The sequence below is a fragment of the Emydura macquarii genome, unplaced genomic scaffold (genome assembly GCF_026122565.2).
Source record: "Emydura macquarii macquarii isolate MOO-44397 ecotype Brisbane River unplaced genomic scaffold, CSIRO-AGI_Emac_v2 contig_374, whole genome shotgun sequence".
In the NCBI taxonomy this organism is placed as follows: domain Eukaryota; kingdom Metazoa; phylum Chordata; order Testudines; family Chelidae; genus Emydura; species Emydura macquarii.
In genome coordinates this window covers 6,435,644-6,461,786 of record NW_027130511.1, presented here as the reverse complement: position 1 = coordinate 6,461,786, position 26,143 = coordinate 6,435,644, and the positions used below count along the sequence as shown (strand labels likewise).

General features: G+C 48.0%; 1 protein-coding gene across 1 annotated transcript; it reads left to right on the top strand.

Annotated features, from left to right (window-relative positions):
• The first annotated feature begins 599 nt into the window (after positions 1-599).
• On the top strand, positions 600-19,802 carry VASH1 (vasohibin 1). The gene is made up of 7 exons (XM_067532777.1): positions 600-2,098; positions 10,494-10,582; positions 11,813-11,869; positions 13,066-13,140; positions 14,234-14,615; positions 15,185-15,297; positions 16,358-19,802. Exons 1-7 carry the CDS (start codon positions 1,835-1,837, stop codon positions 16,428-16,430), a joined length of 1,053 nt encoding a protein of 350 aa, XP_067388878.1. The 5' UTR covers positions 600-1,834; the 3' UTR covers positions 16,431-19,802.
• The last annotated feature ends 6,341 nt before the right edge of the window (positions 19,803-26,143 follow it).

The window sequence follows — 26,143 nt, the reverse complement described above, 5'->3', positions numbered from 1 at the left end:
GTCCAACCCAGATCTCCCTGGCTGCAGACTAGGCCGATGACTTCTTGTCCTACCCGTGGTGGACATGGCGGAACGACTGATCACCGACGCTGTCCTCTTTCAACCCGCCCTGGACGTGTTTGCAGAGGGTTAGCAGCCCCCCTCCCGCAGCTTCCTCCCCTAGACTAAACAGTCCCAGTTCTTCTCATCTTCCCCCCAGCGACGTTTTCCAAAGCTCCAGTGCGGGAGGGGGATGCCTGCCAGCCTTCCCCATCAGTGAGCTGCAGCAGGGCCTCTGCTGCGGTCCCCTATCACCCCCACAGACTAGCTTGCTCTGTGGCTGGGGTCTCTTCCCATTTGCCTCTGCCAGGCGACAAAGCAAAGCGGCCACCCTCCACTGTCCTTATTCTCCTTAACTGCCCCCTAGCTGCCCACCCAGACCTGCGCCCGCCATTCTCTCACAGGCTCCCCTTTCCCGCCCGCAGCTCCGCTCCCCTCACGAGAGCTTCGCCCGGCCGCGCTCGCTTGTCCCTTTAACCGGGCGGGGCCGCCGGGGGCAGGGGCGCATGCGCAGGGACGGGGAGCGTCCGGCTCCGGGGGAGCCCTGGCATGGAGCGGAGCCGGCGGCGGCAGCAGCAGCGATCGGTGCAGCCCGCGGGCGTCTGATCCCAGCGCCGGCGCGGGGCCGGGGCAGCAGGACGGGAGGTGCCGCCTGGGCTCCGGACGCGGCAGTCCCGGGACGACCCCGCCCAGCAGCCAGCCCAGCCCCGGACGGGGTCTTTGTTACTCCGCATGCAGCAGCTGCCGCCGGCGCCTCCTGCCCAGCCGGCGGGCCTTTGTCTCCCGCCTCCCCGCCGCAGCGCGAGTCCCTCCTGCCCCCCGGCCTCTGTCTGCAGCCTCAGCAGGAGCCAGCCCCGGGTCTGCGCTTCCTTGTCCCCCAGCAGCGGGGCCGGGGCTCCGCCGGCTCTGGCCGCCGGCTCCTGTTGCATTGTGACCCCCCGTGAGCTCAGCAGCCCCCGCCCCGCCGCCCGCGGCGTGTCGCGCTGGACTGGAAGCAGAGATGGCATTTGAAGGGGCCCTAGCAGCCGGACTTGCCCCTGGGCCGGCTCGCTCCTGCCGCCCCTAGGAGCAGACAAAGGCTGCGCTCCGATTGCCTTGTTTGGGGCCATTCGCTTTTGTCCGGGTCTAACAGTCTGATTGCCTCAGGGGGGTTGCGGGTCCCCCGGCGCCTGGCAGGCAGCGACGCTAGCAGGTTCATTTTCCTCCAGCCAGACACACACGTTGAGGCGCCGGGAGTTGTATTAGCCTGTGCCGTCAGCTTTGCTCTCCCCTGCCCCTTCGCTGTGCTGTGCCCGGCTGTAGCACTTCATCCATCTGCTGCTCCGCTTCGTTCTACTTGGCGATCTCTTACCACCAGAGCGGTGGAGCCTGTCTTTTTTTTTTTTTTTTTTTTTTTTTTTTGGTGGCCTGATCTGCATATACAGCCCCCTGCTGTCCTTCCTGGTTTGTAGCTGGACCTTGTCATTGTTCAGAGGCAGTGCTGGCTCTGCTGCTTGCTCAAGGGTGACCACGTTTCTCAAAAGCCTGATCTATAGTATGTCTCCAGGCCACCTCATTTGCTTTATCTGGGCCCTCCTTTGATTCTTCCTTTCTGGTTTGACCTGAGGAAACCGAACAGTCCTCCTGTTGGGTAGAATATACCGTGATATTGCACTCATTCTTATGTGACTGAGCCACACCCTTTTCCCCTTAAAGGGCTTCTGCACTCCGGCTGCCATGTGCTGCTCTGTCTCTGGCAGGCTGAGGGGAGCGCTGGGTATTGTGCTGTAAGCCACCAAATTGCAAAGGGGCTGGGATGCCGGGGGGCAAGCCGGGGGGCAGTGGCACTGCTGCCGCCAGGCGCTGTGAGGCCAGTGAAGAGGCAACGCAGAGAGAGGAGGAGCAGGAAGAGGATGGTGATGAAGATCTGCGAGACGGTGGAGTTCCTTTCTTTGTGAACCGAGGAGGGCTACCCATCGATGAGCCCACCTGGGAGAGAATGTGGAGACACGTGGCCAAGATCCACCCTGAGGGAGAAGTCGTGGCGCAAAGGATTCGAGGAGCCACTGACTTACCCAAGGTGAGAATTCTTGAAAGATCCTAATACATCAAATGGCATGGCTTCAGACAGTTGTGCCCCCCCCGGCCCTGCCCCACCCCCCCGAGAATGGCAGAGAATCTGGGATTATTTTGTATAACATGGAAAATTCAGCTCAATGATCCTGAAGTGGGGGTTTCACTCAAAGGAAACACAGCCATAAAGGTGTAAACAAGTACTGGGATTCCATATTTTGGGGGGAGTCTTATCCTGCCCGGTTTGGGATTTGGTCTTTGATTTAATAGCATTTTCCCATTTAAGTGCTCTGATACTACTTGTGGTGATGCAAAAAGCCCCATGTATGGTAACCTTAGAGCAAAGGGGGAAAAGCCCTGAGACTGAGTACAGAACTGGGATTTAGCTTCAGAGGCAACCTGCCTTGCCTGAAAGAGGGGTTGACAGTGCTCCAGCTACATTCAGGAGCTTTGTGTATTGAGCTGGATTGCTTTGTTCTTAAAAGATTGTAATTAAAAATAATCCAGAAGAGCAACCCGCTAAAAGTACAAGGTGATGTGACCTGTGTTAGGTGAATAAAGAAACTGAATATGTGCATCTTGGAGAAAAGGGGAGTAAAGCTGGGATTTATAACTGGTTAAATACTTGAGATGGGAAAAGGACTGAATGATCATAAACAGGAACAAGCTATAGGCTATAAAAGGAAATACCTAGGTTGGACATGAGGGACGGTATTCCCCACAACAAGGGGAATTTTTGCATGAGAAGGTGGCTCTGATACAAGAGACTTAAGAGCAGATTAGAGAACACTTGTAGAATTTTTGTAGAGGAGACTTTGCTGCCAACATGGGGTCAGACTAGATGACCTCAAAGGGCTTTTCTGGCGCTCCTGCTGAGCATCCTGCGAAAAGGGGAACCTAAGATAATACAACTTAATCTCGATGCTGTATCAAGTCCTTTGCATGTGGGCCTCAAATCTTTGTAAATGTTGCCATTTTGTATGTGCATGGCTTCTGGTATATATTTAGATCCTCAGGTTAAAAGTGCTTTCCAAATGCTCATTGTCTCTTAACTGTCCTTTGAAGTAGATATGTTTGTTCCCATTTTACAAATAGAGACAACTGAGTCAAAAAAGATGATGTGACTTGCCTAGGCTCTCACCACTAGTCTGTGGTAGAGCCAGTAATGCAACTTCAGAGCCCAGGTTTCCAGTCCCCTATTCGAACCACAAGACATACTCCAACCCTTTTTTCTCTCCTGTCTCTCTTAAACATGGCCTGGATCAGCACTGAGGGTGCCTTTTTGACAGAAACTTAGTTAGGTTCTGCCTAAAGCAAAAGTGACTGATTTGGGAAGGGGAGGAGAGGGAGGCTGAGTGAAACAGACTCAGTGTAGTCTCCGTTGCAGTCATACTTCGAAGAACTCCCGCTAGTTTCCATTGTTAGGTGCAACTGTATTCCGCAACATCAGTGCCCATGGGCTACAGCCAGTGGAGGTAAGTGGCATGGGCTCTCTCAACAATACCAAGTTTAAAGCTGGGCCAAGCATTTATTTTTAGTAGCCTGGTTTGTGCACTGTATTCAGTGAGGCTGGTGCGAAAAACATTCTACCATCTGGGTGCTACTCATCAGTCTCTCAGCAACTCACAGGGAACACAGAGGGGAGAATGGGGTAGGGGGGATCGGGGCAAGGGAATGGAAAGAGCCCATCCTTGCCTGTAGTGATGTTTCCATGTCTCTGAACAGCATTTGTATCGAAATGCACAGAAACGGGTCTAGTTTCTTTGAAAAACTGATGCACCAGATTAGAATCCTGGCAATAATATTCTGCAGGAAAGTATATTTAGTAAGTGTATGCTGCAGGGCTGGCTCCTGTGAGAGGCTGATGCCCATTAGATTCTTGAGGCTGATTGGGTCTTGGTAGGTATGTAGGAGTTCCTGTAGCAGATTAGACCAGTGGTATAACTAATCCAAGATCCTATCTTGGATGAGGGTCAATACAAGACGCCTACGGGTCGAACTGGGGAAAACTTTGGTACTGTTCCAAGTTCTGTCCACAAAATAAGCTCCATCTCCTTGAGACACTATAATGAGATGTACTTGCAGTATGTTGTGCAGGTGTTTAAAAACATCACATGTGATCTGCCAGGCTTCTCTCTCCCACAGTGGCATGCTGAGCTCTGCAAGGCTTGTTAGGCTTGGCTCTTTGATTGGGGGAGGGAGAAACTGGTGTTACACGCAAGCGCCACTGGAATGAGCTGTCTCACACTATAGGCTGTGTAGATTTTCATAATATGATTCCCCTTTCCCTGTCTTATATGACTTGATCAGTAGTGACATAGTTAGCAATGACACTTAACTCAGATACACAATGCTGATCATTTAACACTCACTGAGATGAAGAGTAGATCCCTCTCTTATATTGGTTCAGGCTCTTAGCAGATTCAGACAGGCACCTCTGCCTTAGAGACTTTATTATTTAAAAATGAAAGCTGAGATTCTAGCTCACGAAAGGAGTGGCAGTGGCAGGATACCATACTGCTTGTGTGTGACTCCTGTAGATATGGGGATGAAGATGCAGGGGGCAGGAAAGGAATAACCTGCCAACAGGGGAAGTTTCCTAATAACCCCTGTCAGTTTGCAATTGGCTTGTGCCCTGAAGCAGGTACAAATTTCTGGGAAGCTCTTCAGTCCGTAATTTGTAGATGAGCTAATTATCCATATAAATATCTAGATATTGGCTCTTGCTAAGTTCATGTTAATGTGGCAGGGGAGGCTGTTCCACTGCTGGCCAGCATTATCACCCAGTGCAAAGAGCATAGTTGCCTCCTGCTCATTGGTGCTGCACATCCATGAACACATCCGGGGCTGTCTTTGTCCAGGTGTGTAATCTGGTATTGTCTATAGGAGGATTCCCAAACTGTTGCTTCATGCTGCTGTTTCGCTGGGCTGTACCAGACTGTCACCTGCGGGCAAGGGCCCTTTCCCACTCCAGTTGGAGAGATGCAAGTAAACTTCATCCACACCTGATACATACTGTACGTCCCTGTGGATGACGCATAAGAGGTGTAATGTGAAGGTTCTGACGACTTAAATGCTTCCTGAGTGAAACGGCCTTAAAACTGACATTTTTCTCACTCCCTCATATTAGTGGCCCTTGTATCATGGCATGTGTGGTTAAAGATCACATGACTCTAGAGCAATCTGGAGTACTTAGGTACAATGAGGTGAATTATTGATGGATGGAGTCCAACAGCAGTAAAACTTGAAGTATTCTTAAAATCAAGTTTGTTTCACAGCTGTGGCTGTTTACTCCTTGCATTTCAGTGAAAGTAGCCTGTTTGCTTTCACTTCTGTCTCTAGTCAGTTTCATTTCCAGCTCTCTCATTCCTAGCCCACAGCTGCTGTGTCTTATGCCTGACACTGCAGGGGACCATGCGAATCCCAACAGTTGTTTTTGCTGAATTAATTACAATTAAATAGTGGAAAAACTTTTCTCCATTGGGTCTGGCAAAACTGTTTTTATTTGCAAAACCTAAATGAGGCTGTAATAACTTGACACTTCTCCCACTTTTAATGTCAGGCACCTGGGCCCCAAAATGTGGTTTTAAACAAACATACAGCCTTTACCAAATCTAACATGGGTAGAAAGATTCTGGGAGTTTTCCCCCATTCAAATTGTGTGTTTTTGTGTGTTTCCCCTGCTGTATTGGGATCCCAAATATATCAGAGTTGGATTAGTAGAGAAATTAACTAGTCCAGTTTTGCTATCCCAAATAGAGTGAAAGGCAGTAGTGAAAAGGGTTTCAGTGACTGCATGTGGTGACAAATGAGGAAGGCATTTTTATGATTTTTCTCGTGACAAGGGCCTCTTCAAGCCAGGAAACAGGCCTTCTCTAACTGCAAGAGGTCAGTGATCTTCCCTACAAGGTAATCCTTAGTGATTTGCTTGCAGTTTGATCTGAGGGGGGACTTTGGTCTTAGCTTTGCTAAGCATTGTGATGTGGAAGTCATACTACGGCACTATCTCTGTGGTCTTGCTTCTTCTAGCCAATCTATTCAATTTCTCTTCCATTGCAGACTGTGTTGGGAACAAGTGCTGAAACATCTGTTACTTTCCTTAGGAGCCTTCTGTTTGCCATACTAGCCGAAATGGGATAAAGTGAGCAAGGCCTCAAACTCACTAGTTAATAATAACGGTTTTATAGTTCTCTAGCTGTATATCTTGGAGTGTTTTATGAAGGAAATTAAGTATAATCCCCACTGTGATGGGGGAAACTGATGAGTGTGACACAGTGACCCCTTGGTGCCAACAGGCAGAGGGGCTGCATGGGGTTTTGCAGGTATCCCTAGAATCAGATATATGGATAATAGTTCACCTAAGGGTGGCACGTGAGGTCTCTATTGACGACCAAGAGCCCACCAGTTACCATAATCATTGTGAAATGTATGTACAGATAATATTTTACAAATATTGTATCTATACTGAAAATGATGTTCTTAAGGTCATGAAGGTAAGGCAGATCACCAGGAGGTGACACATCCTCCTGCCTGAAAGGAACACGTTCAAGGCAACAAACGCTTATCTCAGTGTCTGGTCATGTGTATTGTCTACCTCACAGTGGAGGTCTGTTGTCCACTGAGCCAGGTGCCAGTCGAAAAGTTGCAAAATCTACAAGAAAAAACAAAACTGGATGGTGGGTGCCCTGTTTATGAATGAAGACAAAAGATGGGACTTGCGTATCTTGGGAAGCAAAGTAACACACTGGATCCTTCACTTAGGAGACAGGCCGAGTGTGTGTGTTTGTCTCATGAATGAGGGGTCACAGCCAAGCCTAGCCGTAAAAGACTGTTTGGACTTTGGGTGAGCATTGCTCTGCAAGACATGAGTATCTGGTTTAAGTCTAGTTCTAGAATGTGTGTTATGATTTTATTTTATATGTAACAGTTTGTTTCTACTACTACTTGCTATTACTTGAATCTCTGTGCTCTGTTAAATGAATTTTTATATCTGATTTCACTAACCATATCTAAATGCTGTGTGTTAAGCAGAGCAGTGATCTGAGGTGGAACTGCTAAGCTGGGGTATAATGTTTCTCTGGAACCAATGTATCTGTGCATACTGTGAGTGTCTAGTGGATCGGGGCTGCTCAGGGGCACTGGGATTAGAGCAGCAGGTTAGCAGGCTTACTCCATCTACTGCTAACCTGTAGATAGAGAGTGGGACCTGCATAAGCCTAGAAGGGAGTGCTGGTGTTGCCCCTGGCTGGTGGTGGTTGAGAGCTGACCCCGGGCAGGTATAGATAAAGCTTCCTAGTGAAGTGCCTCACAACACTGGGTACCCCCAGGAAGCATCACAATGTGGCACAGAAAGCTGACGTGACTTGCCCAAGTTGTCGTCAGCAGGTCAGAGGCAGAGCTAGAAAAAGGGCCCGAATCTCTTGACTTGAAGTGCACTCCCCTACCTCCTGGATTATGCTGCCTTTCACCATATCATTCCTACCTTCTCTCACTTGGTAGGTCAGGGCAGCCTTTCAGAGTAATCCACTGGCTTTCCAGTTATTCCACTGAGGAAATGGGCAGTGGTGCCACTCTATTCAGTTTCCTTCAGCTTCTAAAGGCCAAGCTGGTGACAACATTGGTACAGTGCAGCTGGCAGTTGCTGGCCTTGCTCTTTTTGGTAGAAGAGGTGGTGGTGTGTCTGTCTGCAGAGCTGATGTAGCGTCTGTGGCTCCATGGGTGGTGAAGTACAAAGGGAGAGAGCATGTCTGCCTATGCATTTGTAAAGATCTTGCATTCCAAAGGCAGAGGTATACAGGTGGAAACAGACAGATTTGTATCCAGTGAGTGATGATGGGGGGACACCCAGCAAAAGAAGCTGGTTTTTAGCATATATGACTGGTAGGCTGGGATGTGCGTGCTTGAGCTTTAGTTATGGTGGGGAGGGGGAGGCTGGTTTTTCTTAATAAATCTGCTATCTGAATAACTTCAGTACTCTGCTGGCGGCAGCAGCAGCAGTGTCTGAGTAGCTAGAGCTTGGCTACTACGATAGGACCATATAAGTACTTGGAGAGAAACAGCTTTTTGTAAAGTTACATTATCAAACACCTCCTCCCTGAGGGAGCAGCAGGTCTGTTTGTGCCTCTCTTCCATCTGTTTTGCTTTCATTCTTCTTGACTCATTTTATGCATGGAAATCTCAGATCTTCACCAGGCCACCTTCCCAAGGCTGACTGACTACTGATGGGGTTGGGACTCAGCTGTGTCTGGCAGGAGTTTAATACAATATACCAGTGTGTACAAGTCTGGGAGTGCTGTGATGTAATCCAACCATACAGTAAGGGGAGACGAGATTGAGATAGGAAGCCTGCCTTGCAGAGCATGTGTTCTGGTGACTGGAGCAGCGGGCCCCAGGAAACCTGCATTGCTATCCCACCAAATTGCTGGGTGACCATGGGCAAGGCATCCCACCTCTGTTCCCTTCTGTGTTTAAAATAAATTTCCATTCACTTTCTTGAGGACTGTGAAGATAAGTTTGTCTGTACTCTTTGAGATCTGTGAATGGAGGATGCTGGAGAATGCCAAAGTATTATCACCACCCATCCAGTCAGCACAAGGATGAGAGGGTCAGATTTCTTATCCCTTCCCTTCTCTCACTCCTCCCCACTTCTTCTCCAGCGAAATAATGGAGACCTGACACCAAGGAAACCATAGCCCAGTCTGGGCTGCAATCCCAGATCTGAGAGCCAGAACACACTGTACTTCATCAGCTTAATTACTTAAGGTGCTGCTTCTACATTAACTAGTCCTCCAGTGAAGTGGTTTCCATTACACTGTCTCTGGGGTATTGCATATTCCCCAGAGGGAAAGGGGATCTGAGAGCAAGGAGCAGTTTCCAGCAGCAGAGAGAGGAGTAACTAAAAGGAACCAGTAAAGTGTGCTGTTAATGTGTATCTAACCAGAACCCTGCTTTAGCCCAGGGAGTTAATTTTAGCTGTTTATCTCTACATAAACACAGCACAGAAGTCACCCACTGAAGAAATGAAATAAGGCTAAATGCTGGGCCTGCCCTGGTTTTACCTCTTTCATTGGTTCTGCTTGGGAATAATTTCCTGTGACTCAGTATGTTAACTCATAGCTTCTAAATCAACATAGCTTGCATTAGTTTCAGAGACAGCCAGATTCTCTAAAGAATGATGCACGGGGCTTCATGTCCCCCCGGGATAGGAGCACACTCTTTTGGGGATCTAGCATCTGCTGCTTCCCATTCCTTGCAGTGGCTCCTACTGGGAGAGGTTGCGATAGAAGGAGCTGGTGTTTCTGCGCATTCCCAGTGGGGGACTGAAGTGAGGTTTTTGCTCACAAAGGGCACTGGAGACAGCAGCTGGCACCACACTTCATTGGTTTTTATGTCTAGTTCCAGTTTGTCTCCCTGAGAGGGGCTGGGAAATGGGCACCAGTAACAAAATAGCTTCTTTATCAAACTGACTTATTGGAAAAATATTAAGACTGGACAATAAAAAAACAAAAAAAAATATGCATGAGAAAATAAAGATTTAAAACACTTTGCAGCTCCCTGATGTGTAAATACTGCCAGTGCTGGGAGTTGCACGCAACAAACAGCCTCTCCCCTGAGCCACTTGCTGTCTAAAGACAGATACCAAATACAATAGAAGGACCAGAGGGAGGGCACTGTGTCTAACTTTTTGTTATACAAGGGGTGGGTAACAGCATGTTCCCTGAAGAACGGAACTGACAAAACCGCCTTAGTAATCTTCCTTAGCAGGCTCAGGGAAGTTGTGGTACAGAGTTCTTCCTGTCATAGTCACACCAAATCTGCTTTTCCGTTATCTTTCATTGAACGAGTGTCTCCCTGCCAATGCAAGTTCATTCCCAATTTGTTTCTATTGTTCATAGTGCCAAGAGGTGGGGCTTTCACCCCTTCCCTTGAGTCTGTTCCATGACTTGATACTTCTTGCTGTTGCAGATTTCTTACTGAGATTGTCTACATTTTCATTCTATGCCTCCATCTCATACCCATGTACCACTCTGAGCTCCTCTTCCTCCTTTGTATTTATGCTTTTTAGATATTTGTAGACTATTTTGTGTCTATCCTTGGTGGTCACTTCACTAAGTTCTGCAGACTTTTTCTTCTAGTTTTTCATTTTAAAAATCAATCCCTCCATCTCTCTGACAACTCTGTGTTGCTCTTTCTCTGAATTCCCTCCAGTTTATCAACTTGGGGAGAGAAGAATGAAGTGACTATCGACTCAAGGAATATCTCAGGTGGACAGCAAAAAGGGATTAGATCCTTGGGCTACAGAAGAATGCATTTTCTATGGTGATGTGCCAGTGCATTCAGCAAAGGGGCTGGCAGGTTCAGGAGACGTCTGCCTTGTGACTCACTCTGCTTTCCCCGTTCAGATTCCCATACCGAGTGTGCCTGCGCTCCAGCCGTCCACCCCCATCCCTGAGCGCCTGGAAGCCATACAGCGCTACATCAGGGAGCTTCAGTATCCTTTACTGTTATCATGGACACCAAGGAACGATGATCCAGGAAGGGGGAGCAAGGAGACCTTCCCCTAGCTGACAATAAGAGAACAGCTGACTCTGCTTCAGCCAGAAGGGGAAATGAAACTTTTTTCCTAAAAGCAGGAAACTGAAGTTGCAACAGTGAGTGGTTTTGCTGTTTCATTCTAATTCTGCCCAACTGTGTCTCCTTTGGTTACACCCTTTGTCACAGCTGCATGTGCGTGAGCAGGGCCAAGCTAATGTGTGGTAGGTTTTCCTTCAGCCAGACACGTTGAATTCAAGTGGCTGTTCCTTTTACAACATCCTACATGAAGGCTCTTGTAGTTGCTGGGCCTGCCTAACTCTGCAGGGAGGGCCTGGGACAGATTAGAACCTGGGATTAAGAGATGCTAATCTCCTCTGCCAAGCTTGGGTGAGCTGGTAGTGGGGAATTTGGGCTTCATGCTGAGTCATATTACTGGGTGCTCTCTGCTCTGTGGGTGGCCAGAACAAGATAGTCACTCCTGCTTTTGTGAGTCAGGTGGATGACCAACTCTGAAGCACATATTAGCTGCCTGTATGTGTATGGCCTGGGAACAAGACTCCTACATACCCTTGCACGTCTATATGCTGGGATGGGGGGAGGATGAGGGCATGTGCAACACAAGTGCATTTTTATCTTGCTGATGGAATAAGAAGCCATCTCAGTTTCAATCTTGACTCAGGGTGGCAAGGGAGTCTGCCAGCACCTTTTTTTTTTTTTTTTTTTGCTAATCCTGGGGCTGTGCTGCTCTTGGGATGGGTCCCAGACAGCATGAGAACAAGATAGCTTTGGCATTGTTAATCTGGTCATTATCACCTGCAAGCAGCAGCAAAAGAGGGATGGTTTAAACCCTGTTCTGTTCTGGGAGCCTGTGCTATTGGAGAGGAGGCTGACCAGAAAAAAATGTGCTGTCAGCAGGGACATTTGGGAATAGGGAGGGAAATAGATTGGCTTGGGGGGAGGCAGGAAATGGAATGGCAAAGAATGCAAGTGGGAGGAATAACCAAATGGAAATGCATGCTTTCTCTTTGCTGGTATTTTGCTTGCTGGATCCTGATGTCCCTGTGAGAACAGTAACTCATACCTTGATGGTACAAAGAGATTCCTCCAGGCAGATTGCCAGAAGTGGGCAACTCTAGCTTCTCATCTCTCTTCCAAGCTGCATGGCCCCTTAACCTTTTTCCTCCAGGTACAATCACACTGGGACACAGTTCTTTGAAATTAAGAAGAGCAGACCTCTGACCGGGTAAGTGATGTCAGCCTTTCCCATGCTCCTGCCTTCCTGTTGGGGAGCTTGCCACCTCTGCTACCTGCTCCCCCGGTAGTGAGTCTGGCCAAGAGTACAGGCTGAATTCTAGGGGTTTTGTTCAGTGTCACAGTGCTGTCCTTTCTGAGGAGGTTTAGCACAAGAGCTGGACTCTGCTCAGTGTGCAGTTGGTCAGAGACACAACTTAGCCTTATTCAAGCATGAGGGCTGGATTTGTTGCCAAGAGTCAGTAAACTGTTTGCCAGAAGTGTCCAGTCTCTGAGCACCTCTAATTTATAATCTAGATCATGGACTTCCAGTGGATTTTCTGTAAAGTAAAACAATGCCCTGCCTTAAACAAGCTCTCCAAAGGCCAAATGTCTCTGCAATTCTAGCTGTCCAGAGTCCTCGAGTGTGTTTGGTGCAGAGTGTGAACTTGCTAGACTCTTTTGGTGACTGACACTCTGTAAAGAAAAACAAATGTGTAGGGAAGAATGGCGGTGGTGGACACTCCCAGACTGCTGTGCCTTGTAAACCCCCAAGCATGTACACAGGATGAAGTCAATCATCTTTGTGCACCAGGGTTCCACATACACAATTGGGGACCTCTTAGTTTGCTAACCAAACCCTTGTGCCAACGTTAATATTGCTGGCCCAAGCCAGCAGGTGTGGGTGGGTATTTGGGCATTCCAAAGGTCTTACGATGGGACCAGGCAGAGTCTGCTCTGCCACCTGTGACCAATGCAGGGAAGCTAGGATTGAGCAGTACTTCTGCAGCCCTTCCCTGCCTTCAGATGTGGTAAAGCAAATGTTTCTTTGGAACTTGGCCTCCTAGCTGAGGCTTCTTATCTTGGTTGGATGGGTATAAATCCAGAGGAACTTCATCGAGATGAAAGGGAATGCCTCCAGAGTTGCTGGGAGTAGAGTCTGGCATAACGTGTAGATCCCGTTTGGCTCAGTGAGGGGAAACTCCATAGCAGCAGTGTTGGAGGGGAATGGCAAAAGATGGAGTTTGAATTTAATTTATTCCTGAAAGGTTTTCTCCTCTCCCTTCTATCTTAATGGTGCTTTTCTTCCTCTCTCCTTGCAACCTGCCCTGCATATACACCACATGAGGACTGAACTCACCAGCCCTGCTCAATGCAAACCCCTTTAATTCTCCTCGTCTGTCTCTTCCCCCTTGTGCTGTCTAATAGGCTGATGGACCTGGCCAAAGAAATGACCAAAGAGGCCCTGCCAATCAAATGCCTGGAAGCTGTGATCCTGGGAATGTATCTTTTCCTCTTAGAAACATGCACGTGCACCCACCCTAATGCATTCTCCCCCTGCTCCCTTATGCCTTTCCCATGCTACTGGTGCATTGCAAGGGGCCAAGCAGAGTACCTGAGTAGCAGGGCTAGTTCTTTAGGGTCATTTTTCTCCCACTCCTTAAAATTTAGTGTTTGTTCCTTTTGAACATAACTGGGGGAGCGAGAGGAGGATATGGGGATTAAACAGGAAAGAAATAGCATCAGGTCAGAAACTCCCTTGTACATAGTGGGGATGCTTCACTCACTGTAAGTCACTTTGCACTTTCTTCTTTGCAGTGCAGGCAGACATGGAAGGGAACCTGTCAGACTCTCTCCCTGATGTCTGCCCCTCTAGCACAGTGACTACTACCCCAGCTGCAGGCTTGGGTCATGCTTGCTTTTAGTCCCAGACTTGTGCCAACCCTTCCATCCTCTCAAATCCTGGGAAGCACATCTCCTCTAGGACCTTCCAGGCTGAGTCAAACTGGAGCCATGTCTCTTTAAAGATTGGAATTGCCTCAGTGATGGGGAAACATTTGAAAGCTAAGCTGATTGGCCTGTGGGTTTTGGAAAGTTAGTTGTCTTCAGATGCAGTATTTTTATGAAATGCCAGTCGGGAAACCTCAATGGCACAGGAGAAGGTGCACTGGGTCTAATCCCTCCTAGGCTGATAGTGAGGATCACTTTAGCTAACTTATCCAGTGGCCTCTGTGTGAAATGAGATGGTGGCCCTGCTCCTCCCAGCTCCTCCCAGGACAGGTGTACACACCACAAAAGTGCCATTTATAACTGGCTTCCGTTTGTTAGCTGCCTTGCTGGAGAAGTGAAGGCCTGAGTGGAGACAGAGCATCCTGCTGATCCTAGGGCAAGGTCGAGTTGTCTCGTGGTGGGCTGGAGCTGTACCTGCTCTGGCGATAGATGGGATTTGGTCTCCATGGCTATCAATCTGGTACTTGTCACCAGCAGTGTATCTGCTTTCCAATCTAGTCTGGCTGAGATGTTTTGGGGGATGGGGAGGAAGAAGTTACTGCTTTTCTTGGCGTCGCTAATTTCCTGAATGGGTTGACATTGCCAGTTACCTCACCAACAACATGCCCACACTGGAACGTTTCCCCATCAGCTTCAAAACTCACTTCTCAGGGAACTACTTCCGCCACATTGTGCTGGGGGTGAACTTTGGGGGCCGCTATGGGGCACTGGGCATCAGCCGGCGTGAGGAGCTCATGTACAAGGCGCCCACCTTCCGCACACTGAGTGAGCTGATCTTCGACTATGAGGAGGCATACCGCCGCTGCTGGCACGCCCTCAAAAAAGTGAAGCTGGGCCACTGTGTGTCCCATGACCCACACAGCGTGGAGCAGATTGAGTGGAAGCACTCCATCTTGGACCTTGACAAATTGGGTCGTGAGGACTTCCGCAAGGAGCTTGAGAGACATGCCCGGGACATGAGGCTGAAGGTGAGAAACTGGGAGGTGCTGGCGAAACCTGCCTGCTGCTCTCCGAGGCTGTGAGTGTGAATTTTGTTCTTGGTACCCAAGCCTTAGCATTTAATTGGATCCTGGCACTAGTATGCTGGGAGGTACGGATCCTGCTGAGTTGGGGAGGAGGAGGAGGAAAGGGGTGGGAGTAAGGATTCTCCTCTCTGTAGATCCTGGCGTCAGTGGGGCACAGACCTCTCTCCACTTGACAGGTGTAGATGCTGTGTCTCAGGATACAGCTCTTGCCCAAGAACTGGGAATATGAATCCTGTGCCCTCATGTATGTTCTGGTGGGCACTTAACACATGAGCCAAGGTATGTACTTGCTCAGAAATTCTGGGTGGAAAGGTGTGTTTGAGGCTCTCTACAGGCAGGGTACAGTACAGCAGAGATACATAATGTCCATCACCTTCTCTTTTCTTGCTTTTAATTTTCTTCATCTTACTGTTGCCCCTTTCCAGACAATGAAGTGCCTTGGGCCTTGTGTTCTCCAGCCACTGTTAGCCCTGGCTCATCTCCCATCTTGCTTGCTGTTTTTCCTCCTGCAGATCGGCAAAGGAACAGGGCCACCATCTCCCACCAAGGATAGGAAGAAAGATGTGTCCTCCCCACAGCGGGGCCAGTCCAGTCCGCACCGCCGCAACAGCCGTGGGGAGAGGCGGTGAGTGGGGTTGGCGGATGGCTTGTTTGGAAAATCTTTCTCAGTTCTGCTATAGGATTTCCATTCCATCCCCTCACACCCTTGGATAAAGCAGATTTCTGAGAACGTTCTTGGCATTCTCCATAACTGGGGAGATGTCTCTCATCTGCACTGATGTCCCTCCTCACTTTCTCTCCCCTTCAGCTCTGGAACTACTTTCTCCTGCTCCCTGAGACGCTGATTTCATAACATGAGTCGCTCCTTTTCCACTTTCAAATGATAGCTGGAATTTGGGGTGGGCTGCAGGTAGAGGAGGGTGACCCCATCTAATGTCTAATGTAGGGTGGGTCACAAATAAGACCCGCAAAAGAAAAGTCTGAACTGCTATCATTGGTCAGTGATACCTGGTATGCCTTTGAGGCTGCTTTCAGGCCTACCCCAAATCTGTCTTCCCAGGAAAATAACTCAAGTGGAGGTGCTGGGCTTCTCACTCTATATTCCATCCTCTTGGGGGAGTTAGTGGGGTGAAGAAGAGCCCCCCGTCCCTCCAGCAGTATGGGATCTGGTGAAGGGGATGAAACTCCCCTTCTTGTGCTGGCACCTCACATATAGACTCTAAGGTCAGAAGGGGCCAATATGATCATCTAGTCTGACCTCCTGCACAATGCAGGCCACAGAACCTCATCCATCCACTCCTGTAATAGACCCCTGACCTATGACTGAGTTATTGAAGTCCTCGAATAATGGTTTAAAGACTTTAAGGTACAGAGACTCCACCAGCAAGTGAACTGTGCCCCGTTCTACAGAGGAAGGTGAAAAACCCCCAGAGCCTTTGCCAATCTGCCCTGGGGGAAAATTCCTTCCTGACCCCAAATATGGCGATCAGTTAAACCCTGAGCATGGGGGCAAGACTCACCAGCCAGACACCCAAGAAAGAATTCTCTGTAATACCTCAGAACCCACCCCATCTAGCATCCCATCACAGGCCATTGGCATTGGCACCTCTCAATCTGTGTGGGTTACCCTGTCAGAGGAGAAGTTGAGAATGCACCTGAATATCTACTTCCCTCTTTCTTCATAGGCTGTCTGGTGAGAAGAAGCCTGCCGAATCCAAAGCCATGCCAGACCTCAATGGGTACCAAATCCGGGTGTGAAGACCGCCATGCCTTGTGCCTGGCTCCATGGACTCCTTGCTGGCCACATTTGAGACCTGGATCCACCTGTAGCAAGCTCGACATGGGGAAGTGGGATTGGAGGGCTGGTCTTCCAACGTATTTCTGTCAAGCCTACCCCAGAGCTGTATCCTTGGGTCACAGACAATTCACCTGTCTGTCTTCTCAGGAAGGGCACTTTTTAAACAAGTTTTTAAGAGAACAGATCTGCCCGTTTGATGAGAAAGTGCTGCAGGGTGCTTAGGGAGGCTCCTGCTGCCATGCGGTGAGGGGTGGAGCAAGTCAGGCCAGCAGAGTTCAGGCTTTGCATGGAATCCTTTGGGCTGACAAAGAACACAAGCGGGGCATTTTATCCACAGTGCCTCTTCCTATTTTATGCTGAAGGTCTCAAGCCAGCTCAAAGCTCCTGGGCATTAAGGAGGGTATTGGAATGGAAAGGCCCCTGCCTCTGGTGGAGGAAGGATTTCTGCTTTTGTAACTTCTGTATATTTTGCTACTGTCATTCTTGTTGGGGAGGGAGGGAGTGAAATACACAATCACCTTCCCCATTCCCTGTGCCTGCGGAGAGGAGGAATAAGCCCTGGATTAATTAATACTTGCATCACTAATGAAAATGCAACTTGTCAGTGGTGACGAGGGCCTCTTACACAGTTAACCCACCATGCTAACACTCTATCAGTCTGCAGCCTATCCCCATATGTGTCACTGACTCCGTGAGGGGTGTGTCTCTCCTTTCCTGTGAGATGCTGTGGATGCTTCCCTTCGTGGCAGGCTGTTTGGGAAATTTCCATGTGGTTGTAATGTGGAAACAGGCTGCTGGACAGCTCTCTATGTGGTGATGGATGCCTCGTCAGTGGGATGGTTGGAAATCTGTGCCGCCTCCACTCCCTTCTCAATGGTGGTTACCAGAAGCTGCTGGGGAAAGCTTTGGCCCCTGAGGTGCAAGCTCCACCAGGAAGCAAGTGAATCTGATGCACATGAGCAGCCTTCACAAGCATCTTCTCTCCAGGATGGAAAGAGCTTCACTTTGTCCTTACTGGGTTGTAGCATTAGTAGCGTGGGAACCCTTCCCATCCTGGCCACTTGCTTAACCCTGGAATATTCAAGGCACCACCACCACCTCAAATTCCCACTTTAGCTCGTGCACTTATGAAGCTACTATTATGGCACCTTGCACTTCCCCCTCACAGAATGTGGCTCCATATCTTCCATTGAGGAAGTGCTCCCTTTCCGGGATGCTCAGAGCCACTGGGGAATTTTTGGAACAAGCACTAAACCACCAGGGTCCAGGCTCCAGCACAGTGTTCTGCTCAAAGGGCCAGGTTGCTAGGGAATCCTTAAGCAAAATAAGGTGGTGGTTTGTGGTCATGTTGCCCTGCTCACGCCCATCCCATGTCTATAGGTGCCTAGTGCTTGTTGACGTGCCCCTAAAAATGAGGCATACTGCCACTATGAAAACACAGGGCACCACTGTCACAGCAAATCCCCTGTGGTACCCCTGAGGATGCTTTCAGGAAACAAATGCTATTGAGGGTTGGGTGGCGTAATGTTTCTCAGTTTGAAATCCCATGGAGTGCTGTACTGTTGCTGCAGAGTAACAGCTCCCAGCCTTTTCATGCATTGGTCTACCACACCTTTCATTCAAAGGTGATGGTTTTGGAGCAACCCAAGGGCTGGGTCGGTAAGCGGGGAAGAAATAAATGAGCTGTGCTGCCACCCCAAGAGTCCAACCAGAGGCTTATGCCCAAGTTAAACCTAGGGCACCAGCCCAATCCAGACTGAAATGTCTGTTGGGAATCACTGCTCCAGGGTATCCCATCTCTCCTAATGTTTCAGTCTGGCCCATTTTGTCTGCAGCTGTCCATCCCTGTCCTAGGAGCATGGTTATGTACCTATCCTCCTCCTGTTTGTTCCTACAGATATGGCATTCAACAACAATTATGGTAATTTTACCATTCTCCAGCAAGAGAGGCTGGCCCTTCCACCTGACTAGAGCCTTGACAGCTCACAAATTTCCCTTCAAAAGAGAGGTATAGCTGAGCAATCAATGTGCCGTAGGTCAGAACTAAGGAGCATTGGCAGATGTGCAGGGGGGGCCTTGAACTTGGCACACCAGGAGCGCTGCAGCTCATGGCAGAGTTGATTCAGAGAGGGAGGTGGGTAGCAAGGGGTGAGTGGGTCAAGCCTGAGCTTTGTTGACAGAGCTAGGGGCTGGTGAAATGTTTAACATTAGGTCCTGTTACACTACAAAAAGTGTTGAAACATTTATGAAATCTGGCTGTATCCAGATCACATTAGAACACTCCTGTATTCTTTCTTGCCTGAGTGCATGGTGGAAGCATGATTCTGCCCAGTTATCTACCATAGTTACAGCCTTTGTCAGAACATGGGTGGGCCGCAGCTATTTCAGTAGTGTAAAAGGAGGCCTTACTTCAAGTAATAGTATACAAAGCTCTTCCGCCAGTTAAAGCAGTATTGGCCCTTAAAGTACTGTTCTGCAGAGATCTAACTGATCCCTTACAGGTACCTAATCAGAGTCTTTCACCACCAGCTCGTTACTCTGTGCTTATCACTGCAGTTTGTCTGTTCAGGCACCTTTTTAACTCTCTCCCCTTTCTGCAGCATGGTGTATGACCAGGAAGAAAGATTGAATAGGGAGATGGCGTAACTTGCTGCTTACCCAGAATGACGTGGGTTAATCTTGAAGAATTTAACAAAAACAAACAAGATGTCAATCTCCAGAACATAAATAATGAAATAGTGATTGAAGTAGGGAGATGGGAACAGAAGTCTCCCACCTCCCAGGGCCCTAGCCACTGGACTACTGACCACTGGTCATTCCCTCTCTCATTCTGCCCCAGTGATTGTTTTAAGTATTTAGCCACCATGGAACAGCTTCAAGAGAAGAGAGTGAGGGAGCCCCACATCAGAATACCCAATGGTGCCCTGGTTAGAGCACTCCCCTGAGAGGGGGGAGACCTTTTCTTTCCCTTGGGGGGGGGGGGAGGAGGGACGTGGAATTGAATCTGGGTCTCCCACATCCCAGGTGAGTGCTGTAACCACTGGGCAAAAAGTTATAAGGTAGGCAGCTCCTGCCATTTTGTGTGGAGCAAGGCAGGTGCCTAACTCATTCTCTCAAGAAATACCTTAAACACATAAGCTGTCTGACTCCAAGTGGCTGATTCCCATTTGTGGATCAGCTACCCATGGGGTAGCTTAGGCAGCTCCCGGTCTAGCACGTTAGCTCTTGTGGATTGCATTCTAAGGCCCCTATTTCTCCCCATTTGTTGTATAGGTGCCTAGGCACCTAACTTGGCTTTGTGTATTGCAGTGGTATGCCTGTGATTTTTCTAGGTGCCTAAAAGTGAGGCTCTGTGACACTCAGAGTAGCAAGTCCCTTCATAGATCTCACCCTTGATTCCCTGTAGATGGACAGAAGCCAAGTGCAATTGAGAAGAGTCAGAGGCATGCTAATGATTCTTTTGCAGAAGCAGGGCAAAGGCAAGCTCAGTGACAGGAAAAGAGCTTCACAGTATAGAATGGATGAAACAAACCGTTTTGTCCTACCCTGTAATTTAAACTGGCTTGTTCCTGCAGAATGTAACTGAGACCAATAGTATAGAAAATTAAGTGTACGTCTAAAAGAATGAGTGGCAGGTAGATGTTTTTTCTAAGGTCTCTTACTCCTCATCCTTCAGTGCATTCACCAGCGGGGGCCGGACAAGAACATCCTCTTTCACAGTGTAGCTGCACATTTAAATCCATCAGGAGGGTTTAAATTCTTCTGAAGCATCTGTTACTGACTCTTTTAAAGGAGTAGATGTTGCATTGGTCTGTTCCTATGCAGATCCACAGTGAGTGTGGTCTATATACCTTGATAATGTACTGCTTATATCTCAGCAGTAATGGCCCTCCTTCCTTATTCTTCTAGTAAGTGATAGGCTACATCAGGAGTTTCATTTGTGTGTGTTGCAATGGCTGCTATTCTTAGGATGGGCCATGGGAGACAACCCCCAGGCTGAGGAAAAAGACATCCTATACCAGTTCCAGAGGGGTAGCCGTGTTAGTCTGTATACAGCAAAAACAAAGTGCTACAGAACTCACATCCTATACTAGTTACAAAAATCCCGTTAAATTCTACACACACCCCCACCCCCCCGCGGGAACAGTGATAGAAGAAAGAGAATACTATCTACCCATGTTCCCCAAAGGAGTGTTCTCCAGGGCAGAGGTGGCTTTAATAGGTGCAGTGGTGTAACAGGTTTGGTGGTCTCATGGATGGTCCTAGCCACAAAAGCTGGAATCATACTGCAGATCATAGACTATCACAGCTGTGGTCAAGGCCCTCCCTTGGAAAAAGCTGAGTGAATTAGTCAGACCATGGCTGTATCTTCCACAAGCCCTCTCAGTGGACTAAACCTTATGTTGTTCTGGTGCTGCCTGCATGCTAGATTTGGAACCACCACTGCTTAGTGCTTTTGTATCTCCTATTCAGGGGGCAGTGCAGGGAGATTGGAAATGACCTGGTCATTTTTTTTCTCCCCCTCTTTGCTTTCTCTCTCTTCACTCTGTAATGGTGACTATAGCAAGATGTGAGCCAGTTCAGTATAAATGCCACCTTCCCTGCTGAGGTGGCAAAGATCACTGTAGCAGAGAGCAGAAGGTTGCTGCCCCAGGAGCAAAGAGTATTGGTGCAGTCCAGCCACTGCCATGATAAACTTTGGGTACATAACTAGTGAATTAAGGTTATTAAGTTAAGTAGCAATTCTGTCTTTTTCTCTCCTCTGCCTATGCTGCTCGCTCTGGTCGATTTCCTTCAACCCCCAAAAGTAGTAGCCTGGCTGCTAGACTCAAAGATGGGACCATGTTGTAGCTTATGGCTGAAGTTGGGCCTTTCCAATCCCAAACCTCTGTTTTTATTTAAAAAAAAAAAAAGTGAGTTTAGCTAGCACAGGGGTTCCCAAATTGGGGGTCGGGACCCCTCAAGGGGTCGCAAGGTTACTATGGGGGAGGTTATGAGCTGTCAGCCCCCACGCATGCTGTGGCTGTGAGCCTCATGCATGGCTGACAGCCAGAGCCCTTCAGAGTTGGGTGGCCAGAGAGCAGCAGCTGCTGGCTAGGTGTTCTGAAGGCAGGCTGCCCCCGCAGCAGCACAGAAGTAAGGGTGGTGTGGAATGGCATGAGGAGTCCCAGCCTGAAATATTTTCAAAGGAGGTCCCAACAAAAAAAGTTTGAGAATCCCTGGTTTAGAGTTATTCAAATGAATGAAGGCAATGGAGCTGGGTCAAGCCTTAATGTTTCTAGAGCAAAACGTGACCTGGGTGGAGACCAGGGCACAGGGTTTTGTCCAGCACTAGCTTGGAGTCCTTTTAGTAAGGTCTTATAAAAACATCACTAGTGGGGTTTTTTTTAATGTGTTTAAATCCCTCCTCTTCAGTCTCTCCTCTTGTTTCCTAGTCCATGCAGCTCTGAAAGCCTGGGGGAGGAAACGCCTCCATACATGGCTAGACCATACCTGCATTATGTATGTGGTCAAGCAGGACTACAGGGAGAGAGGGCCTTTAACAAGAGCTGAATTCCTGTTAGCATGACAATTTTTAAAATACGAATGCTGGGTTCAAAATGCAGCTCTTCCTAACAACACCCTTATGGTTCTGGTGTAGACGGCCTCTTCTTCCACACCCTTCAACAACTTAATTCTACAACTGTCTTAAAACGAATGATACATCAAGCAGAGACCAAGGTGTTCCTTCCCTACGGTGCTCTGGCATGGTATAAATATACCAGGCTGACAGTTGAAAAGCGGGCTCATGTCTCCATCGGAGTCTATGCAATACTTGAGTCTCAGGAGACTCCACTGTTGCTCCGAAACCACTCTGCAGTAGCTTAGTGCATTTCATTACTTGGCATAGCTGGGGGATGTGTAATGCTTTGTGTTCAGGTGTGATTATCCTACCCCTTGTGCTACCCATTGTGTATGTACAGTATATCTCTATAGTGTATGCTATACCCTGCCTGCTAGAGTAGATGACTCCAGAGCCTTGTCTGGGATGTAGTTTGTGTTTAGCACATAAAGGAGCAGTAAGTTATTTGCACAGTAGCAAAAGAAGGAGTGGTGAGTTGTTTGCTGTTACCAGAGCTGCTTTACGTGAAGAATGTTGTCACAGTATTTCAGGTAAAACCCTGAACCAGCCTCTGACCCCATAAATCACCTGAAAGGCTAGTTCACACATGGTATGCTATAAATTGGAACATGAGCCTCCCTAAAATAGTCACTTATAAAGGCCAAGAAACCACAGCATAGAAAAGAATTCTACATTGCTAAGGGACACAAATCCAGACTAGATGGGAAGTAGTCCAACTCCAGAAGTTCTTGCTACTGACTTGGGCCAGTTGCTTTAGCCACTTGTTCCTTGTGATTGAAGTAGCCAGAGCCCCCCATCGATCCAGGGGACAATTGTAGCAGGACCTGGTCTTTTCCCTCTGTCTTACTCGTAAGTCTGCTTGATTGAAAGAGCACCATGTGCTCTAATAGTCTTGCACTGTTCCCCTGTCTTAATGTATAGAATCTGCACAGGAGGGAGTCTATGATCCAACTCAAGTCAGCAACTGTTCTAGCGTGGCTCCTGCTCTGCCAAAACAAGGTGGAGACTCTTTCTATGCAGCCAAGCTAAACTCCATAGGGAGTTTAAAATGCTTGGTGGTTTCCTCAACAGATGTTTATTCATATCACAACCACTCTCCCTCAGGGCGGAGCCTAGGCACTATCTGCTTAGGAGCAACCCAGCTTAGGCCAAGAAGGCAACTGAATCTCCTATACTTCTGCAGAGCAGAGTTTTCCCTCCAGCCTCCAGGTCAGGGCTGAGATGGTGCTAGTGGGACTTGCATAGTCCCTTCCATACACATCAGTATTTATCCTGTTTCTGTTACTATATGGTGCAACAGAACCATTTACATTTTATCTCTGATACTGCTCAGAACTAACCAAGAAATGAAGGGTTTCTTTCTTTATGGACTGTTTCAAATGTGTTTGTTTTGTAATTAACCAGTTGTGGGTTTGTGTTCTTGTGCAGCCAACACAGAACCTGTATCTAGATTTAGTTCTTACTGCACCTGTGTATCACATCAGTATTTCCTCGTCCTTTTACACTAGAAAATAAAGTTCCCATCTGCATAGCTCTTGCCTTGTGCAGAGAACAAAATGAAAACTGCCCCTGTTTTCATTGTTGCTGATCAGTAAAACCAAAGCACTGGTGCTGTTTAAACTTTTCTTGGTCTGGCTATACGGTGAAGCTAGCTCTCTGGAAAAGACATGCTGCGTCCCAATCAAGCACCAAAAGGGATAGATACAGGTGGGCTTTTCTAGGGAAGGGCAAAGAACCCCAGAAGACCATCCTTCTCATTCATCTTCTGGGTTGGTCAATATGTCTATGCCAGCCAAAGCCCACTTAGAGCAGGAATGAAATACATGGCTTGCACCAGATGAAAGGAGCTGAGCAGCTAGGCTCTCTTCATACTACTAACAATCAAGCTGAAGCCCACTGTTCACAATGACATGGTGGTCAAAAGGGTACCGTAGCCTAGCAGCAAAACTTTCCTCCCTTGGGTAAGACAGGCCTTTCTTTAACCAACCTTCAACAGCTGATCCAGCCAGCTCTCCTCACAAGAACAGCAGGTGCTGACCAAACTTGAAGCTCTAAAGTACAGTCCAGGGCTTTCTGAAGCATACGTCCTCACCAACTCAGTCCATCTGGTAATTTTCTTAAAGCACAAGGTAACCTAATAACAGCCAGATGGAAAATTGTCCCTTCCCCATGGAAGGAGGATCCAGCTTTATTTAGTATGTTTCATACAGAGCGTATAGCTTAACTGTAGGGAGCTGAGTAACAGCAAGCAGTACATGAGCACATAGACATGTAGAGAAGAAGGCTTACAGCTGGTACAGGAATGAAAGAGGAAGAAATACCGCATGAGTCCTCCTGCTTCGTGCCCAGCAAGGTAAGATGGAACTTGCAACAGTCCCTTTAAGCTGAAATAAGCTCTGCCTCAATGAGCAAGCCTTACTACAATATTAAATGGTAATGGTAACAAGCCCCCTGCCTAGCCATGGCTGTGTCCTTCCTCCCCAAGGAGACCTCACCATAAACCTTCAGGCTCATGCTGTTAGCACAGGAGGGGTGTATAGCAAACTCACTGCCAGACATCTCTTGCTTCCTGTATTGAATAGAAGTACTACAACATTCCCCTCCCCCATCAAAACTAAATTCAAGATTCACAAGAGCTTAAGAGAAAAGACGTTTCAAAAGCAGAGCTGGGAGTTGCTGTAAATACCATCTACAGGGCCATTTCACCTGACGCTGTCAATACCCATTCCTCTCTTGGTGAAGCACGCCCCACCCCCAATCTTTTTGAAACTGTTACTAGTGATACTTGAACATTGGTTAATTTTTACAGCCACCCTAAGTCAGGCTGAATGTTAGTTTTCAGAAAGGAAGAACAAGGAAGATGCTTGCCCAAGGCCATACAGCTGGGATTAAACCATGGGGGTTCCCAGTCCCTTACACAAAGTGACCCCCTTCAACTCACAAGCTACCATTACTAGTTCCTAGCTTCATTTCTGCAGTTCTAGGGTTCTCACATTTCACACCAAAGTATTTGGTCATAAAGGGAAAGCATTTTCTGTATAAGCCCCTCCTGGGGTACAGCAAAAAAACAAAAACAAAAAAACAAGTCAGTCAAACTAAGAGCTAATAAAATCAAGACCAAAAAGAGCAGCAGCAGCTCCCACCTCAGCCAAGCCAGGGCTGCAAACTCCCCATCTCTCTCCTGTACTCCCTAGAGACATATAAAACCCACAGGCAGCAAGTAAAACAAAACTTCAAAGGGGCACTGCTAAACCAGTATGCACAGTCACCACTTCTGAGTTTCTTTAAAATGGTTTCCCATTGGTAAGGAGTGTCCTGCACCAGATTCTAAACAAGTTTATTTAAATCATTGCTCTGTCCCCAAAATGTATCTGTGGGAATGGGAGGATAGTTCTCGGTGATGGCTGCTCACTAAAACCCATGGTGCAAGCTTCCATTGCTGGCTGTGCAGCAGCTACTGCATGTGCAGCTTTGCCATCAGCTGAGGGTGCCCTTAACCGGTCAAGTAAGCCATAAGGCAGCGACACTGGGTTCTGCTCTTGCAGTCCCTTCTCACTCTGCTGTATAAAAGAATAACCCAAAAGAAACAAAACTGATTTGATCTAAGTCCCGTACTACTGCTTATCTGCATTCTCTTCCCAGGGAAACTCATTTCTTTACCTCAATTCAAAGGAATCCCTGCAGCCCCAATGCACTGGTGATTGCTTTGGGAGACTAGGTCATTCACTAGAGAGGGAACAGCTGGGGGCGTTGTGGTGAGGCACATGCCTGTTCTTTACACTAAGTTAAACTTTTTTTTTTGGAAAGGCCTTTACTAGTGTAAAACCAGTCAGCCATAGCAGAAGTCTAGAGAAAGACTGTTAGTGGGAATTGGGAGTAATATGTTGCCTCCACTGTATCAGAAAAAGGCTGTGGAAAATATGGCCCTGGAGCAGCGTCTGTCATGGAAACCATTACCTGTCCCCATATTTTTAAAGTGTGTGTGTCTTTTCCTTACAGAGTTCCTTCCCATTTGCTCAACACTCTACTTTCCTCTTCTCTTGACAAAGA